Source organism: Aotus nancymaae, unplaced genomic scaffold (assembly GCF_030222135.1).
Source record: "Aotus nancymaae isolate 86718 unplaced genomic scaffold, 86718_ANA_hifiasm-v0.15.2.pri h1tg000011l, whole genome shotgun sequence".
NCBI classification, from domain to species: domain Eukaryota; kingdom Metazoa; phylum Chordata; class Mammalia; order Primates; family Aotidae; genus Aotus; species Aotus nancymaae.
Window position 1 is genome coordinate 87,912,573 of NW_026988422.1, and position 19,272 is coordinate 87,931,844.

A 19,272-nucleotide genomic window follows, 5' to 3' on the forward strand; every position below is an offset into this window, starting at 1 on the left:
CGCGCGCGGGGAGACCCCTTAGAGCGCCCTCAGGGGCGGGCCACGGTGGGCGGGGCCACCCCAGCGACCCCTCCCCGGCCCCGCCCCGGCCCGCGCCGGCTCCCCACGTGGCCGCTGACGGGCGGGGCGGCACCTCCTCTTCCTCCCGCCCGCCCCGCGCCCGCTGGGAGCCGCCGTCCGAGCCGTGCGAGCGCCGCAGTGGGCGCCGGCTGCCCGCAGCCCCTGACCCGGCCCCGGACGGAGCGCTGGCCGCGCCGCCGCCTCACCCGGTAAGTCCTTTGCCTCGGGGCCTGCTAGGAGCCTCAGGGGAAACTGAGTCCGGGAGGAGGCGGGGGCGCGCTGGGGTACGGGAGTGAGGCTCCGGGTTGCCGCGTGGGCGCCCCAGGTGGCGGCGGGCCGTCCCGCGGCGCAGGGCACAGTCCCGGGCGGGGACCCCAGGTCGCCCCTGACCCTGCCGGCTCCTCGCGCCCCGCCCAGGACCGTGGTCCCCGGCGCAGAGGCACCGCCCGAGCGCGCACTGCCCACAGAGTGGGCCTGGCCTACTCCCGGGGCAGGCGGGATTTCTGCGCCTCGCGGCTGCCACATCCTGACCATGAATCAGCCACAGCTGGGAAAATAAACTTCAACTTCGGGTCTGCCGCCCGGGTGGCACCCAGAGGTGCACGCCGGCCTGCTGCCCCACCTTGACTGCTTGGCTTCCAGCTGCCCACGCGCAAGTGGGTGCACAGGGGGCCCTGGCCCCCTCCGCTGGCAGGCTTGGGGGAATCAGCCTCCATCACAGCTCTCTGTTCCTTGTGGGCGGGGTGGGAGGCAACGCTGTGCGCCCTCACACCCACCGTCAACCCTCTAACCGGGGAGTCGCCCCAGGAGTGACCGTGACTATGGAGGGAAGCCGGGGTGACCAGCTGTGACTCTGCCCTCAGTCGCCCTGTGGGGAACACAGGTGTTGGGGATGGCCTGTCTGTCTGGGCCTTCTGGGCCTCGGGCTCCCCAGCCGGGGCTCTGCAGCTCAGCTGTGATCACTGCATTATTGCCCACGCCAGTTGGACGCACCGGGAGGCAGAGTGGCGGAGACCTTGCCCAGGCAGGGAACCAGAAACCGTGCCAGAGGTCAGGCAGGCCAGAAGGCACTGGACTTGGGAAATGCCGTTACTGCCAGCCCTCCCCCACTCTGGCACTGGAATGGAGCAGGGTACTTGCTTTCTTCAGGCCTCAGTTTCCACATCTGCACTCTGAAGGGTGGGACGGCAGCTCAGGCTGGGACCTGCTCCCTGCCACCCTTCCTTGGGGAAGGTAGGCTCCCAGAGCGGCGCTCCAGACGCCCAAGGTGCTGCCCAGCCAGGGGCCTTTGGGTCATGAGTGCTCAGGCCCAGTGCAGCAAATAGCAGCACTGGGTTCCAGAGCTGGGGTCTGAGACCTCACACTGCTCCCACCCGCCCCCACCAGGGCAGCAGCCACCTTCTGTTCTAAAAGCCAGGTTGCTGCAGTGGGCCCTCCTGGGACCCGAGGGAGTTGACCCCTGCCCAGGCCCTGCCCTCCATCCCTGGACGGTCCTGGACCCTGCAGGCCGGCAAAGGGGGCCTCACAGGGCAGACCGAGCGGCCACTTGCGCCTGTGGCCCCCACAGCCGGGGCTCCTCAGCAGCTAAGAGTTAACCTTCAGGTGAGCGCCCACTTTGTGGAGGAGCTGACGGCTGTCAAGCTGATTGCACGCACCGCACATGTGGGGATGTGGAAGCTCCTACCTGAAATAGACTCTGTGCGCCTTCCATCAAAGCGCCGTTGCTTCCCGGGTTGGGAAAGTTACGGGGTTCGTGCAGGCTGCGGGAGGGGTGGGCGGTGACAGGAAAGTAACTGGTGCTGCCTGTGGTGTGGGCAGGGCGCAGCTGGCCCAGCTCTGGACGGGGACAGTGAAGTAAGCTCAAGCCCCTGGCTTTTTGCTGGTGCCTGGAGGTCAGGTTTCCCGTTGTCAGGGATGAGACCTGACTCCCTGCCGCCAGGCCCCTCCCCTACCTCCGTCTTGCAAACGGCAGGTGTGTGATAGGTGTGTGGTTCATGGCCCAGTGGACACATTGCGCTGGAGGAGGCACACCCACCTCTGTTTCAGGATGTGGATGGAAGGCGGGGAGGAGAGGCCACACAGGAGCTCCCCAGTATCTGGAGGGCCGCCCCAGCGGCCATGGCAGAGCCAGGCCTAGACAAGGAGGCTGCTACCAGCTGGATGGGAAGGAGGCTCCCCACCGCTGGAGGTGTGAGCAGGATCCAACCACCTGGCCCCGTTAGAGAGGCTCCCACTCCTGCCAGCCTCACCCTAGGAGGGAGGGTCCTGCCCAGTCTGCCTCTGAGCACCCAGACAGCCTGGGTCCTGAGCCTGGGTGGAGTCTGTTCACACAGCTGCCCCCCTGCCCAGCCCCGGTGTACCATGGCGACCACCAGGCCGGGAGAGCAAGGCAGACTGCTGGTGCCTGTCCTCTCGTGAGGGGTTGTCCTTTCTCAGCTGTAATTAACTAAGGAAACACAGGGACTGCTCAGGGTCACCCCTCTTAGGGCTTATGTCAGTCCCGAGGGCCAGCCCCAAGCCCAGCCTGTCCACTCACCATTCATGCCAGCCTGGGCAGGGTCTGTGTGCTGGGTGCGTGGGGGAGGAAGGAAGGAATGAACCAGCCTGCAGGTCCCCACACACAGTCTCCCACTCTCATCCCTCCCAGTGAGGCGTGTGTCCTGCAGGAGCGTTCAGCTCACAGACGAGGAAGCAGGCACGGGACAGCCAGTGCCACTTTATACCCAGTGCCATCTGTCCTGGCAGGGGGAGCTGATAAAGCCCCTACTGTGTGCGTCGCCTTGTGCCCAGAGACTGGAGGCCGGCCCCACTCAGCAATGTGCCAGGCAGGCACAGGGCACTTACTGGGGGTCAGGATGCAAACGGGCCAGTCCTACAGAGTAGCTGGAGGCTGAGGCTCCCCACCCCTTCTTGCCACCACCAGGGCACGCTCAGGGTCCTGGCACTGCCACTCTGGAAATAGGATGGGCCTGTCCTGGTCAAGTAGCTGGCCTCCAAACTCAGGGGCAGCGGTGGGGGAGGGGGCAGGAATAGGCCCGTCCTCCAGGTACTCCGACCTGTGTCATTCCGGAGCAGCTCATGCAGACAGACAACCACCAAAGGGCCAGCCCAGACCCTGGAGCCTTCCTGGCCAGTCAGGGCCTGGGTCACAGCCTGGGTGGGATGCCCAGCCAGCCCAGACCCTGGAAACCCTTCCTGGCAGGTCAGGGCCTGGGTCACAGCCTGGGTGGGATGCCCAGCCAGCCCGGACCCTGGAAACCCTTCCAGCCGATCAGGGCCTGGGTCACAGCCTGGGTGAATGGCCAGCGTGAAGGCAAACTCCAAGGCTGCTCTCCTCTTTGCCTACAGCTTTTCCCAGAGGCAGCAGGGGAGGGAGGGGAGAGGGACCAGGAGAGTCCCGAGAGAAGGGCCAGGCTGGGCCGTCCTGAGCCTCCGTGTCCTCAGCTCGCTCCTGTTCTCACCCCAGAAGGGTGACTGGCTGCGGCTGCGGCTCCAGCTCCCTGTCTCCCTCTGCCCCGACCTCTGTGCATTGGGAGCGGCACGGAGACCTGGGAGGAGGAGATGGGCACCGCCGGAGGCCTGGCCGGGCCCCTGGCCACCGATCAAGGCCTTTGCTGGGTCAGAAGGACATGGAAAGATGCTGCCAAGGCTCCCGGCCCTGGTGGCCTGGGCAGGGACCCCCTGCTCCCTTGCTGTGATGGCACTCTACCACCCACCCCCTTCCCGTGACACAGTCTGAGCACCCCAAGGTCCAGGGTGGGAGAGGTGGGGCGGGGCGGATGGACGGCTGCCCTACTGTCCCAGGGCTCTGCCCCAGGCCACCTCACAGTGAAGGCAGAGGCCCCTAGGCAGCCCTTGGTGGCCCAGAACTCGGCCAGGAACCACACCTGGGGTGGTGAGGACAGGCTGTCTGCTTCCCATTTTGCAGATGAAGGCTAGTGTCAAAGCCTAGTGTTGGGGCTAACCCAGGGCACAGCTGGGAGGGATGCGGGGAACCAGTGGCCGGCGGAACACACAGCCCTGAGTAGCGGCTTCTCTGTATGCAGCTGCTGTGGGCGGAGGCCAGCCCCAGCCCCTCGCTCTGCCCAGCCAGTGGCCGCCCAACACGCGTGGAGTCCCGGTGGGCGTGGCCAGTGGTGCAGGGGTTTGTTTGTGCCTGGACTGTCCTGGCCCTCGCCGGTTCGGGGGTGGACGTGGCCAGCTGTGTGAGGAGGGCCAGCCTCCCACTGGCCTCCATCTCCCCGTCTGCACCTGGGTCCTTGCGGGCCCTGGGAGGTAGCCTTGGTGTGCAGCCAGCCTACCCCACCCTCTGTGGCCTGGGTCCCTGTTCCTGCTCTAGACACAGCTCAGACTGTCGCCTGCACCCAGCCTAGGCTGGGAGGAGGACGCAGGGTGGGGGTGAGGGAGTAGCCACCTGTCCCCACCTGCCTCTGCTTCCACTTTGTGCACAGACGTGAGTGGCCTGAGAACCGGAGCCCCTCGGGGACACCCAGGGCCCCTGCCTGTGCCTGCATGTGCAGAGACCCCCTGGCACCCTCGTGTCCCAACAGGCAATGCCAGGCGGCACACTGCACCCACGCTGGGGATCTTGTTCACCCGGTCAGGCCCGATGGGCTCCTTAGCACTGGCTGCCTGGAGCAGAGGTTGAGGGACGCTGAGCAGGGGCTGGGGAGACTCATGCAACGTTCCAGCTCCGTCCCAGCCGCCAGGCAGGAGGTGGGCCGATCGGGAGGGCAGGTGGTCAGGGCACGCGCTGTGCGTGGTTGCACACTGGTTACAGCCTGCGTCTCGATCTGTCAGTAAGCTGCAGGGTTGGCACCGACACGCTCGTCCCCATTTGAGGACAGGAACCAGGAGATCTGTGGGTCACAGGCCGGTCAGCAGCAGAGCCTGGTGGCACCCACAATCAGAGCCGCCCCCCACCCTGGGCCCTGGCAGCAGCCCCTGGCCGTGCTGGGTGCGCAGGCTCGGCCTCTCCCACTCTCAATCTGTCTTTGTTCTCCCTGGTCCTGGGAAGGCAGCTGCTAGCAGGGATGTGGGCTGGGGGCAGGGACCACGGAGCCTGGCTTGTGGGCGGACAGCAGGCAGCCCTCCTGTTCTGGCATGGTCAGGGTAGAGGCTGGACACCGTGGGGCCCAGCCAGGACCTGAACCCTAAAGCTGGGGCCTGGCTCCAACCAGCCCTGCCCTTCCCCATCCCAAGTTGGGAGAGGCCTTTTCTGAGGACAGAGGAGGGACCTGGGGGCCTTGGAGGAGGCATCTCTGAGTGTGTCTGGTCTGGGGGGAGGAATCCCAGGTGGGGAGATTCTGGTGATGAGCCCCTGGTCTCCATGCTCCCGGCTACCTGTCCCCATGGAGCCCCTGCCCGGTGCATCTGGGCCTGTGATAGCCAGCCCCGGGCTCACGCCCCCTGCCCTGGGCCCTCCTCAGCCCCTAACCACAGATCTGCACGCATCACTCCCAGCCACAGCCATGGTAGGTGCTGGCAGGTCCTCAGGCTCAGGATGTGCCCCCAAGGCAGCTGCTGGTCCCCACACGCCTCTCCCTGGGCCCCCAGACTCCAGCCCAGACCCCCGAGAATGGCAGAGGCGGCCAGGCCCTCAGGAAGCACCCATTGGCCCTGCTTTTTGTGCGGGTGAGGCACTATGTCCTGGAGAAGACCCATCCGGTGACCGGCGAGCTGCATGCCCACCCAGGCCCTGCACACCCTCTGCGCAGGTGGAAGCAAGAGCCTGGCTTCCTGGCGTGGGGCCTCCGCCCTTCCTGTCCTCCCTTGCCTGGGCTGCGCTTGCCGACCCTCCTCCCCGGAGCCCTCCTCCCCATTTCCTGTTTGCTGCACCCCCCCATTCCCCCCCACAGAGCCGCCCTCCTCCCCGTGGTTCCACAGGGCTCTGTTCCTAACCCAGGAACTGCACCTCCCACAGGCCCATTGTCTGCCCCAGAGCTGGGGACACAGAGCCCCGACCAGAGGTGTCCCCTGGCGCTCAGCGCTGGCCAGCCAGGCCCCCCAGCTCCTGTCCACTCACGAGGCCTCCGCCAACGCTTGCCAGAGTGCCGCGAAGGACCCTCGGCTGCCCCTCTGCTCCCGGGGTGACCCGAGCGGGGCTGCACCGCTCTGAGCCAGCTTCCCTCGGTGAGAGGCTGTCGGCGTCTTTCGGCCGTGTTGCCTGCTTTCTTCCCCGGTGTAAACCCGACCCTCTGCATCCCATTTGCAGCTTAGGTTAGTGTTTGGGAGGCGTCCTGGTGGCATCACACGCACCCCGTGGTTGAACTCTGTCGCCGTGCAGGCTGCTTCCATCTTTGTCTTTTGATGGTAACACCGCTGAGAGCGCCTTTCTGCCCACCCGCTCCTGCTGTGGGTCCCCACAGTGGCTCAGGGGGCCCTCCTTGCACAGCACGGGGAGAGCAAGATCTTGGAGGGCTTTGAGGCAGGAGCCTCGAACTCTGTCTGGATCTTGGGGACTGCAGGCAGCGTGAGGGCGGGAGAGCTCCTTGGGTGTGAGACGGGCCGGGGGACAGCGAGGACATGGCCAGCCCTCGCCGAGGCCTGTGCGCCCCATGCCTCTGGACAGGTGTGGGTGGATCCCATTTCTCGCCTGCCTTGAGGCCCCCTGTGAGCCACCAGGTCAGTGGAGTTCCCTCAGGGGCTCTTGGCCTGGCGGGGAGGCTCAGGAGTGGGGGTCACGGTAGGACAGGCTCGGCCCCAGGTGCCTCCACCGCCCGCAGCGCCTGGGCTGCCCAGAACCCCGGGTGCTGCCAGGAACGTGTGCAGTTCTGGAGATACACGGGTTGCCAAAGAGTGGAAAAATTTGGGCTCTTGGAGGAGCTAAAAATACAGTGTGGCAGCCCCTGCCTCCTAGTTCCGGAATCCTCTCCCACTGCTCTGCCCGCCCACCCCGTGGAAGACAAGATCCCTCCCTGCACCCCACCACCAACGCTGGCTCCGGGCCCAGAAGCACCAGCCCCTGCCAGTGCCAGAAGGGCCTCCCGAAGCTGCCTGTCCTGCTTTGGGGTCCCCAGAGCCCCTTAGTGCCAGGCACAGAAGGCAGTACCTGGCAGTACACTTCCCCAGCGCTGCCCGGCTCACGGCTTGGACTGTTCCTCATGGGGAGCCTGAGACCTCTCCCTTCCCTACCGTGCGGCCTGTCCCAGGCAGACACAGAACATGTCACGGGGGGCCTCCAGGCCCATTGGTGCTGACTGAGGGCCCAGGACCCCCACACTCATGCTGGGATTCAGGCCTGGTCACCGTCACCCTGGTCCGTGTGCCGCTCCGGCCATGGAGCCCCCAGCCACTCTGCACCGCAGGGGCTGGGCACAAGGCCTCAGGTCTGGTGGGGGCCAGCGATGGCCCTGTCCCCACCCCATGACTCACGCTCAGCTTGACTGTTGACTGCCAGGTGGGGCAGCCCAGTGGCTTCCCGAGAGTCAGCGCAGCTGCCCTAGCGTGGAGGCCCTTGGATGGAGGTACTGGCATCACCCTGTCAGGCTGGCCAGGCCCAGGCCCAGGGGGGACCCTGCCCGCAGGAGCTGGAGTCTGAGGGGAGAGGCATGACCCCAGCCTGTGGAAGCCCACGCCATTGGCTAACAAAAAAGCAAGAGCTGGAGAAATGGTGACATCACACTACCGCGGGTGGGGTGAGCCCCTCAGACCCCGGGGTCTTCGTCTGCACTACCGCGGGTGGGGTGAGCCCCTCAGACCCCGGAGTCTTCGTCTGCACTACCAGGGGTGGGGTGAGCCCCTCAGACCCCGGCGGGTGGGGTGAGCCCCTCAGACCCCGGGGTCTTCGTCTGCAGAAGACCTGTCCCATGTGGTTCCATTGGTGCTGGTGGACTGTCAGGGGTGGGGCGGATGGGGACACCCCTTCTCGGTGCCCTGACCCTTTTGCTGTCTGAGGCATGGGCCTGGCCTGAGCCATGGGCCCTGGGCCCTGCAGAGCCTGGATGGTCCTGCCCTGCCTCAGCCGGAGCTGCTGCCAGCTGCAAACAGATTGGGAAGAACGCAAATTCCTGTGCCTGTGGAGGTGGCCACACCCCTGCAGCCAGGGCTGTGGAGTGCTGAGGACACATTCCTGCCAGCCCACTAAACAGATGGAGAGCAGAGGGGCCGGGTGGCTGCCCAGGGGCACACCGCTCAGCCGTGTCTCCCGCCCTTGCCCTACTTGCTTGGCACCGTGCCTTCTAGGGTATTGTTCCCCGTGGCCCCGTGCCCCTGAGATCGGCAAACCATGGATTCCTTCTGGAACCCTTGTAGAAGCGGACACCACCCCCCAGTGGGACCAGGCAAGGCTGTTTGCGCAGAGCTCGCTGGAGCAGGGAGTGGGCCACTGCCACCCACGTTTAGCAGAGACTCAGGCGGGCGGGGGAGTGGGGAGCCTCCTGGTTTTCTCGTGTGGATGTTTCACTCTATACATAGAAAGCTTTTTATAGACAAAGGGAAGGCTCGGGGATGCCCTAGAGAGGCTGCTGGCTGGAAGTCGGACTCCTGTGAGATGGGACAAATATCACAGAAGCTGTCAATTATTACCCAGGTCCCGGCCGTCTGGGGCCAGTGGCCAGACTGCGGGTCGGAGTGCTGTGTATGTGGTCTGGCCACGTCCGTGTGCAGGCTCAGCCCCGTGCTGAAAAGCGGCTGGAACATTCCCCAGTGCAGAGCCTGACCGGGGGCCCTGGATGAGGTCGGGCGGCCTTGGCGGCATCACAGAAGCAGAAAGGCAGCTCTGGCCTCGGCCTCCGGGTCCACCGTCTATGTCGGCTGCAGCCCAGCAAGGCCCTGCTACACTCACTGCCCCCGCACAGCACCCGGTGGGGCCCAGCTGACTGGGGCGGCGCGGACACAGAGCGTGGCGCCCGGGCACGGCCATATAGGGACCCGCGTGGATGGGAAGGCCAGTTTCCTCCCACCGTGGCTCCACCCCACAGACCAAGGGGGCTCCTCTTGACTAGGGTCTCTCAGGGGTGTGCACAGGGCAAGGAGGACTGGGCAGGGCCGAGGGGGCAGTACTCAGATCGGGGAGTGCCCTATGTGTCCAGGGACACCCTGGGGCCCGGGGGACGGCGGCTTTCGGCGACACTGCTTGTTTCTAAAAGGTCATGATTTTTTGCATGGAGGGACCCCTGGGGCTCTTGGCTGGAGAGGACACTCTGGATGCCAGGGGCCGGGCCTGGGAGAGTTCATAACTCCATCCACTCGGCCTGTGCCAAGGGGACAGGGACTCCGGCCAATGGAGGCGGGGGAGGGAAGGAGGGTCAGTTCTGGGGCCTCTAGGCAGCCACAGCCAGGGTGGGTGGGAATGCGTGCAGAGCCCGGCTGCCTGGCTCTTCCTGCTGCTGTGAGCAACCCCCACTGCTGCCAGGAGGGGCCCTGAGGACCTGAGGCTGCCTGGGAAGGACCTGGGTGGCAGCTCTGGCAGCTCAGCGGTCAGCAGCAATGAGAAGCCAGGGGAGCGTGAGGAGCAGCCCGGGGCAGGGCCCAGAGTGGGTGGGCAGAGGCGGCCGGAAGGTCCTGCGCATCTGGGTGAGTGGACGGCCACTGGGGGACCAAGAGGGCTGGGCCCGGGAGGGTGACTTAAAACCACAGTGGGCCGGGGCTCCGGGCTCTCCGTTCTGCAGTGCCCAGACTGGGATCCCCTGCAGGGAGAGGGGGCATCCAAGGCCACCCTCTCATGGTGCTCCCGGGAGCCTGATGCTAGAGGTGCGGAGGAGGAAACTGAGGCACAGGCAAGCTGAGTGACTGGGCCCGGCTCAGCTGGTGAGGGCCGGAGCTGGGGACACAGATCACATGCAGATCAGAGCTCTGGCTTCCACCCGCCAGGCTGCTCCTGGAAGGAACCCAGTGGCCCCCCAGGGCCGTTGGACAGGCGGAGGGTTGAGGAACGGTGGGGGGAGTGGGGGCGGACTGCCGGAAACACCAGGCTTGGTCGTGGGCCAGGCTGGGGAGTGGGCCTGGGACCTCAAGGGAGGGGGCTCCAGGACACTGTCCCAAGGCAGGAGGGGAGGAACGGGGCCTCCAGCGGTGAGGACAGTGGTGGGGCTGGGGCCAGAGCCGCCTGGGGAGGCAGACGCTTGTGTGCTTCCCCCCGCTCGGATCCTGTGACCTCAGATGGCCCTCGGCCTGGGGTCTCCTGACTTACCAGGTTGGGCAGCACTTGCCAGGTTGAAGCAAAGCCCTGTGGGACCTCCAGTCACAGCCCAGCTGTGCCCAGGTGTGGGACTGTGGGCAGGGACCCAGCTGCCTCCACTTCCCCACCTGTTGCAGGGGTATAAAGTGCCTGCCTTGCGGGTGGTGGGAAACCGAGGGGCAGGGTGGAGAGTGCTAGGCCAGGGTGGAGGCTCAGAGCGTGTCCCTGCCAGGCCCGGCCCCCGAGCTCCCTCCCTGAGGCTCCACACTGCCGTTCTCAGACACTAAATATAAGCTCTGAGCCGCACGTGGTCGCAGGAGGGCCTGGGATGCCCCTGACCTTCGAGGCCAGTTCCCAGGATCTGTGGTTGGGGACAGCGGCTGGGGGGACATGGTGGCGTGGCGCTGATGGCAGAGGTGCAGCCCGCCCCTCCTGCCGTTCCCTTTGGGGAAAGGCACGTGTTGAGGCTGTTCTGGGCTGGGCCTGTTATGGGGGTGGTCCCAGGGCTGGAGTCAGACCTGTGGCGACTGAAGCCTGTGAAACCCTGCGTGCCAAGGTCCGTCTTCCTGTTGGTGTGAGCCCACCACCCACACACAGATGGGCAGACAGGCCCAGGGGAGACCCGGGAGCCGCGCCTCCTCCCCAGCCATGCTCCTGACACTGCGGCAGCCCAGGCAGCGCCCGGGGTTTACAATCTCCCTGTCCATATTGTCCACGGGGGCAGGGGAAGCGCCTGGGGTGAGATAAGGGAGCCCCAGATGTGCCGTCTGTTGCATCGTTACCTCTGGCAGTGTTCCTGCCAGTGGAGCCTCCTGCTCCCCGAGGCCCCCGCAAGCTCATCCGGTCCTGTCCATCTGGAGAGGCCGTGCCAGCCTTGGACTTGGGGTGTAGGTTTCTGAGCCAGCTCCTCCCCTCCCAGCTCTGAGCCTCGGGGTCTTGATGCGCGCAGTGGAGCCCTTCCTGCCTGCCGCCTCGGTTGCTGAAATCAGTCAGGGATGGGTACAGGGAAACCTGGGATACCTGTAGCGGGGGACACAGTGCTACTCATACGCGTGAGTGGGAATTGCCACAGAGAAACTGAGGCTGAGGGAAGGCCCCGCCTGCACTGGTGGCCAGGAGGGGCCCGGCGTCCCTCCGGTGAACAGCCCTCATCCCCGCCCCGCTGATGGCCCCGTACCCTCTGCCCGCAGCTCAGCAAGATGTCAGTGAAGGAGGGCGCACAGCGCAAGTGGGCGGCGCTGAAGGAGAAGCTGGGGCCGCAGGACTCAGACCCCACGGAGGCCAACCTGGAGAACGCAGACCCCGAGCTGTGCATCCGGCTGCTTCAGATGCCCTCTGTGGTCAACTACTCGGGCCTGCGCAAGCGCCTGGAGGGCAGTGACGGCAGCTGGATGGTGCAGTTCCTGGAGCAGAGCGGCCTGGACCTGCTGCTCGAGGCGCTGGCGCGGCTGTCGGGCCGCGGCGTCGCGCGCATCTCGGACGCCCTGCTGCAGCTCACCTGCGTCAGCTGCGTGCGCGCCGTCATGAACTCACGGCAGGGTATCGAGTACATCCTCAGCAACCAGGGCTACGTGCGTCAGCTCTCCCAGGGTGAGCCACGGTGCCAAGCCAGGGACCTGGCGTGAGGCCTGGGGGCCCACCGGGAGGAAGCGCAGCCAGACAGGCAAGGAGGGCTTCCTGGAGGAGGACTGGCTTCCTGGGCGCAGGGAAAACATCACCATTCACTCCGAGTCTGAGGCCTCCAGGTCACCCCAGTCCCCGCACTGGCCGTACCAGCAGTCTCCCTGTTCCCGCCTCTGTTCTGTGGCTCTGCCCCACCCTCCCAGCCCTGTGCTGGTTCCCACCCTCTGGTTTCTCTGCCCTCGTCTGCACCTCGGCAACCAGAGTCACCTGGGTCAGAGATGCGAGTCCACCCGAGGGGCTCCTGCATACACCTGCCTGGCTCCAAGCTCTTCACCCCCAGCCCAGACAGAGCCTTCCGGTCTGGCCCACACCTGATGAGGGCATCACCCTCCACCTCCCAGCACCTTCACAGCGTCCCCCTCCCCGCCCTGTCCCCTACACCAGCACCCAGGGGCAGCCCCAGCTCACTTCCCCTCCTCCAGGAAGTCTCCCCCGGCTGTGCCCAAAGTCAGTCCTGACCCCTTGAGAGAAATCCTTGCTGTGCCGCTCATGGCTCCTGCCAGGTCCCACCGATGCTTGGGGACCAGCTGGGGTGGGCGGTGATGGGCGGGGCTGGGTCCATGGGGGCAGCAGGTGCCTGTGTGGGCAAGCAAGTCAGAGGTGCCTCGTTTCTGCCGGACCCAGGGGACAGAGGCAGGTGCAGGAGCCAGCCACTGTCCCTGTCTCCCCGGCCTGGGCCTGGCAGGCCCCTCTGTGGAGTCCTTTGTGGATTGTTCTCAGCAGGGTCAGATGAGAGCCACCCCCAGAACTCTCACAGCTCAAGGGATGGGGCGGGTGGCAAGGGTTCATAGGAATGAGGAGGTATCCCAGGTTTCATCTGCCGTAAACACGGTCAGTGCTGCACTGGCAGAAGACCTGGGCCCAGAGCCAGCAACAGGATGGGGCCACTGCCCCCAAGCTCTTCCTGCAGGGTCTGGCCCTGTGGTCCAGGAGCAGGGCCAGGGCACCGAGGAGCGGGTAGCTTACTGGGTCCCAGCCCTTTGCTCAGCACTGCTGTGGGCCACGGGCAACTGCCCAGCACCCCCTGGCGTCTGCCTGCCAGGCCCTGAGCCCAACTGCACAGGCGTGGGAAAGGGTGCGCTGACCCTGCTGAGCCCGCCCGCTCCTCCCTGGCAGCCCTGGACACATCCAACGTGATGGTGAAGAAGCAGGTGTTTGAACTACTGGCCGCCCTGTGCATCTACTCACCCGAGGGCCACGCGCTGACCCTGGACGCCCTGGACCACTACAAGGTGGGTGGCAGGGCCTGGGCCGGACGTGTGGGGCCGCCTGCCTGGGTGCACCCTGACCCCGGCCTCCCCGCAGACGGTGTGCAACCAGCAGTACCGCTTCCGCGTGGTCATGAACGAGCTCTCCGGCAGCGACAACGTGCCCTATGTGGTCACCCTGCTCAGCGTGATCAACGCCGTCATCCTGGGCCCCGAGGACCTGCGCACACGCACCCAGCTGCGGAACGAGTTTATCGGTAACCACCCGCCCTGGGCTGCTTGAGTGCCCGCGCCTGCCCTCCTCTTTGCCAGCGCGTCCCATGAGGCATCCGCCCGGGGAGGTGGGAGCACCACAAAACCTGTCCCCAACCCGGGGCCCCAGAGGACGGCGTCATTGCGGGTGTGCCACCACCTGCCCCTTCGATGGATGCAGGCCTCAGAATGCCTGGGGTCAACCCTGGACCGTTCTCAGTTGCAAGGCTGGCCGGGCCGTGGAGAGGGACGGGGGCCTGATCCCCGGTTCCAGCCCTGCCTGTTCTGGCCGTGAGCCCTGAATAAGCGGCACTGGGTATCCACCACCAGGTCTCCCCGCGGGAGCCTCGGTCTCTGGTGTCCTGTGGGTGTAGCAGAGCAGGGCTGGGTGCTCTGGGTGGCAGAAGTGACCTGGGGAAGGTGGGGGTGGCCTCCAAACCCTCTGACCCTGTCTGTCCCTTCCCAGGGCTGCAGCTGCTGGACGTCCTGGCTCGCCTGCGGTGAGTGCCCACTGTGGCGGTCCTGCCAGCTGCCCCGTGCCCCTACTGCTCCCAAGGCCAGGCCCCCCTGCCCTTTGGATCCCACCCCCCACCCCAGGTAGACCCAGGGGTCCAGCAGGAAGGCAGGTCTCAGGCTAGAATCCAGCTCACTGTGCCCAGCAGCTGCCCACAGAAACTAGGGTTGCAGCGGCCGTAGAACAGACGGAATGAGCTCACATCCTTTGCACACCGTGGATGGAGCTGGAGGCCGTGACCCTAAGTGAACCCACTCAGACACAGAAAATAGAACGCCAGTCAGTGGGAACTGCAAGGTGGCGCAGCGGACGCACGATGGAGACAGCGGGCACGGGCTCCGGGCGAGCTGAAAACCCCACGGGGTACAGCGTCCACTGCTTGGTGTGAGCTCCTCTAGAACAGGGGTCCCCAACCCCCGGGGCCGCAGACCGGTACCAGCCCTTGGCCTGTCGGGAACCGGGCCGAGCAGCAGGAAGTGAGCTCCGGCTCCCGTCAGGCCAGCGCAGCGTTCGAATGTCGTCGGTGCTCGATGGCTACTGTGCACGCCCGTGAGGCACCCAGGCTGCGCTCCTCCTGAGAATCGAATGCCTGACGACCCGGGTGGGAGCAGTTTTATCCCGAAACCGTTCCCCTCACCCCTGTCTGTGGAAAACTTGTCTTCCACAAAACCAGTCCCTAGTGCCAAAAAGGCTGGAGACCACTGCCCCGGCAGGCCAGTCCCCGCCATTACAGGACACCATGTGGCGAACACGCACACGTGCCCCCGAGTCTAAAACAAATAACAGTTTTTAAAAAAAGAAACTAGGGTTGCCAGGTACCATACGGGACATGCTGTGTATTCGAGTTTCAGATACACAACGTGTTTTAGTGCAAGTATATCCCAGATATTGCGCGGGATATACTTATGCCAAAAGTTATTCATTGTTTGTCTGAAATTCAAATTTAACGGGTACCCTGTAGTTTCATTTGCTAAATCCTGCAGCCCTGCTGGGAACCCACATGGCTGAGAATCTGTATCCCAGGCCTCAGTCAGAACTATACTCAGGCCAGGGTCCCAACGCGCAGGGAAGTCAGCTTGGAGAAGCCCATGGCTGGAGTGCCTGGTGTTGAAATGGCCTCGGGCCAGGCGCAGTGGCTCACACCTGTAATCCCAGCACTTTGGGAGGCCAAGATGGGCAGATCACTTGAGGTGAGGAGTTCAAGACCAGCCTGGCCAACATGGTGAAACCCCAGCTCTACTAAAAGTACAAAACTAGCTGGGCATGGTGGCGTGTGCCTGCGATCCCAGCTACTCAGGAGGCTGAGACAGGAGAATCGCTGGAACCCGGGAGGTAGAGGTTGCAGTGAGCTGAGGTCACACCACTGCACTTCAGTGTAGGTGACAGAGCAAGACTCCATCTCAAAAAAGAAGGAAAAAAAGGAATGGCCTCATGCAAAGTTTGCCTGGGTGGGTGCCTGTGCCCCACCGGTGGGGCTGAAGGGGGCTGGCCCTGACTACAGAGAACTTGCTCATTGGCTAAACTGAGATGACTGGCAAGCCCTGGGCCCAGTGAACAGTCAGGTTCCTCCTGCTCAGTCCAGAGCCCCGCCCTTCCTGTGTCCGCACGGCCCTGTGGACCCACCTCAGGAGTGGTCTTGACTGTGGCCATGCAGCACCCAGAGGAGGATCTTCCTCCCCCGAGGCCATGGCCCCGTTCCATCATGTGCCATTTCCCCAGGCCTTGGTGCACGTTACCCTTTCCCAGGGGCGTGCAGCTGCCCGGTGACCTGGGGGCAGCCTACCAGGGCGTGAGGTGCTGACCTGGGAGCTGCCACTCCTAGGCCACCATCCCTGGCTGTGTGGGCCACATGTCAGCCACAGCTGGCCACGGCCTGGCTCAGAGTCCCAGGTGGGCTGCACGGGGCAGATACACCAGCGCCGAGCCGGGCTGCCTGTCTGCCTGTCGGTGGTGGCAGCAGCAGGCTCAGCCCACCCGGCCCCTCCCACACAGAGACCTGGAAGACGCCGACCTGCTGATCCAGCTGGAGGCCTTTGAGGAGGCCAAGGCCGAGGATGAGGAGGAGCTGCTGCGAGTCTCCGGTGGGGTCGACATGAGCAGCCACCAGGAGGTCTTTGCCTCCCTGTTCCACAAGGTGGGCTGGGGGCTGGAGGGCGGAGGGCTGCCCCCCAGTGTAGGCTGTGGCCCCGAGGTCCAGGGGCTGGGCCTGGAGTGGCCCTCCCTGCCCTGGTCAGACCCTGCTATTACCTGGGCATGGTGCCAGCTAATACCTGGAGTCTCATGGTGCCATGAGACTCCAGGAAGGAGCAAGGAGCCAGGGGTCGGAAAGCTAGCTGGTGTTTGCAGCGGGCAGCCTGGGGGCTGGGCTGGACCCGGGGGCAAAGCCAGGGCCAAAGGACCCAGAAGTACAGGGCTCCAGGGACCAGGGCTGCCCAGCAGTGGCTGTGCTATCCCAGGCCCAGCTGCCCGGTCCCCATCAGGTGAACTTCAGAGGCCTCAGGGCCTGGTGAGGGGCTAGGAGGCTGAATTCCCATCAAGCTTGGGCCCTCCCCTCATTCTCTGAACCTGGCAGCTCTCATCTGGGGGCACTTGAGTCCCCAGGCAGCATCTGGCAAGTCAAAGACATTTTTGGTTACCACGGCTGGGCAGGAAGAGCTGTTGGCATTGAGTAGGCGGAGACCAGGGCTTCTGTTTAACATCCCATAATGCACAGGACAGTCCCACATGTCACCCATACCACAGTCGCCAAGGCTCTCATCTCTAGGGGTCTGTGGGAATGTGATGGGGGTCCTCAGTCCACCCAGAGGGGCCGGCTGCTGACCCACACCCCACACTCGCCCATCCAGGTGAGCTGCTCCCCGGTGTCTGCACAGCTCCTGTCCGTGCTGCAGGGCCTCCTGCACCTGGAGCCCAGCCTCCGCTCCAGCCAGCTGCTCTGGGAGGCCCTGGAGAGCCTGGTGAACCGGGCCGTGCTCTTGGCCAGTGACGGTGAGGGGCGGGAAGGGGTGTAGGCAGACACGGGGTCTTAGACTGGGGGAGACGGACCTATCCTTGACCCCAACCCATCCTCTGCCTGGGGGAGGTGGCCGCTTTTTCCTGCCTCCTCCTCAAGCCCCATCTTCTCCCTCCCCTGCTCCCTTCTCCCTTAACCCTGGACACCCCCCACCGCAGCCCAGGAGTGCACCCTGGAGGAAGTGGTTGAGCGGCTCCTGTCCGTCAAGGGGCGGCCCCGACCAAGCCCCCTGGTCAAGGCCCATAAGAGCGTCCAGGCCAACTTAGGCCAGAGTCAGAGGGGCAGCTCCCCGCAAAACACTGCAACCCCCAAGGCCGGCGTGGAGGGCCAACAGCCAGCAGCAGCCCCTACCTGCCAGCCTGTGGACCATGCCCAGAGTGAGAGCCTCCTGAAAGCTTCGCAGCCGAGAGTCCTGGAGAAGCGGGCGCCCACCCCACCCCCACCTGTACCCCTGCTCCCTGGATCCAGTGCTGAGCCCCTTCCCCCTCCCCCACCACCCCCCCTGCCCAGTGTGGGGACTGAGGCCCTCCCAGCACCACCTCCACCCCCACCCCCACCCCTGCCAGGCCTGGGGGCCATGGCCCCCCCAGCACCCCCTCCACCACCACCCCTGCCAGGTGCTTGTGGGATCCTGCCCCCACCACCTCCACCACTCCCGGGCATGGAATGCCCACCCCCACCCCCACCTCTGCTGCCTGGTATGGGCTGGGGCCCTCCTCCACCCCCACCTCCACCACTGCCCGGCACCTGCAGCCCCTCAGTGGCGGGAGATGTGGAGGAGATCATCGTGGCCCAGGTGGACCATGGCTTGGGCTCAGCCTGGGTCCCCAGCCATCGGCGGGTGAACCCACCCACACTGCGCATGAAGAAACTGAACTGGCAGAAGCTGCCATCCAATGTGGCACGTGGTGAGGGTCCCCAGACCCCTGAGGGAAGCTTCCCCTGGGACGAGGGCTGGGCCCTGCTGGGGAGAGGGGCAGGTGGCACATGGAATTTGTCTGCACGTGCTGCCTGTGCGTGGCCAGGGCAGCCTGGCCCCTGCTCCGGGCTCAGCGCCTGTGGTTGAGGTGGGAAAGGGGAGGAGCAGAGTGGGGGCTACCTCTGAGGGACCCCTCCACACACTCCTGCGGGCCAGTGCATGTGGGGTGCCCTGGGGCCCGGCTGCCACTGCTCAGGTACCTGCTGCGTGCTGGACCTGCTGGGCCCAAGGCAGGGCATCCTGAGACCCTCTGGGAGGCCCCAGCCCTTGCCTGCTGGATCGCCAACCCCAGGGCCGCCTGATTCTCACCGGCTGTGTCCCCGCCCTACAGAGCACAATTCCATGTGGGCGTCCCTGAGCAGCGCCCACGCCGAGGCCGTGGAGCCCGACTTCTCCAGCATCGAGCGGCTCTTCTCATTCCCTGCAGCCAGGCCCAAGGAGCCCGCCACGGCCGCCCCAGCCAGGAAGGAGCCCAAGGAGGTGGGGACGGGGAGGGGACTCAGACCAGGGCCGCCTGCCTGGCCACCCTCTGGTGCCAGCCTGTTGGGCGGGGGGTTTTCCAGGTCACTTTCCTTGATGCCAAGAAGAGCCTGAACCTCAACATCTTCCTGAAGCAATTTAAGTGGTGAGTGAGGGAGGTGGCCCGATCCCCGGCCACGGGGCCTCCTGACTCGGGCCCACAGTGCCCTCTGCAGGCCGCCATGGGAAGTGCACACTGCATCCCCTAGGCAGGAGGGTAATAGTGGCATGCCGCCCCTGCTAGGGGCTATCCAGGCTCCCAGGGAGAGAGCGCTGGGGCCTCCCCACAAAGCCACAGATAAGCAGTGGCTAAACCAGGGTGAGGACCTGGGCCCTGACTCTCAGCCCCAGAGTCCGTTCCTGCTGCGGGTGTCTGGCTCTGGCCCCTGAGGGAGCTGGCCGGACCTGACCTTCCTGCCTCTCCTGAGCAGGGCCTGGGCCCCTTCCTGCCCTGGTCCCACCTGCCCTGGCCACCCCATGACTGCGAGGGGAGACCCTGCTGGGTGGGGTCTCAAGGACGCTGCAGGGGGTGACTCATGCTTCACCCACCCCTGCCCGGTCCTCTCCCTGCTCCAGCTCCAATGAGGAGGTCGCTGCTATGATCCGGGCCGGGGACACCACCAAGTTTGACGTGGAGGTTCTCAAACAGCTCCTTAAGCTCCTTCCGGAGAAGCACGAGGTGAGGCGACCCCCACACCAACCAAGGGCAAGGCCGTCCCGGGAGCTCCCAGCAGGGAGACGGAGAAGGAAGTGCCCCAGCCCCGCGTCTGCCCTGAGCCCATCCCGGGAGAACCCAGCAGGGAGACCGAGAAGGAAGTGCCCCAGCCCCGCGTCTGCCCTGAGCCCATCCCGGGAGAACCCAGCAGGGAGACGGAGAAGGAAGTGCCCCAGCCCCGCCTCTGCCCTGAGCCACGAGCCACAGGG

At 65.4% G+C, this 19,272-nt stretch overlaps 1 protein-coding gene across 3 annotated transcripts in view; it reads left to right on the forward strand.

Moving 5' to 3' along the window:
• Positions 1-255: 255 nt before the first annotated feature.
• INF2 (inverted formin 2) overlaps positions 256-19,272 on the forward strand; it is a 31,650-nt gene continuing 12,633 nt past the window's right edge. For 2 of the 3 annotated variants that reach the window (XM_064375262.1, XM_064375263.1), the window contains exons 1-11: positions 9,354-9,576; positions 11,371-11,770; positions 12,980-13,095; positions 13,169-13,328; positions 13,790-13,823; positions 15,830-15,971; positions 16,684-16,825; positions 17,009-17,758; positions 18,161-18,309; positions 18,393-18,454; positions 18,925-19,027. In XM_064375262.1, the coding sequence (XP_064231332.1) occupies positions 9,490-9,576; positions 11,371-11,770; positions 12,980-13,095; positions 13,169-13,328; positions 13,790-13,823; positions 15,830-15,971; positions 16,684-16,825; positions 17,009-17,758; positions 18,161-18,309; positions 18,393-18,454; positions 18,925-19,027 (2,145 nt within the window). In that variant the 5' untranslated portion in view covers positions 9,354-9,489. Of the gene's footprint in view, positions 270-9,353; positions 9,577-11,370; positions 11,771-12,979; positions 13,096-13,168; positions 13,329-13,789; positions 13,824-15,829; positions 15,972-16,683; positions 16,826-17,008; positions 17,759-18,160; positions 18,310-18,392; positions 18,455-18,924; positions 19,028-19,272 lie in introns of those variants that run through there. The other variant, XM_064375264.1, reaches the window with a different exon arrangement.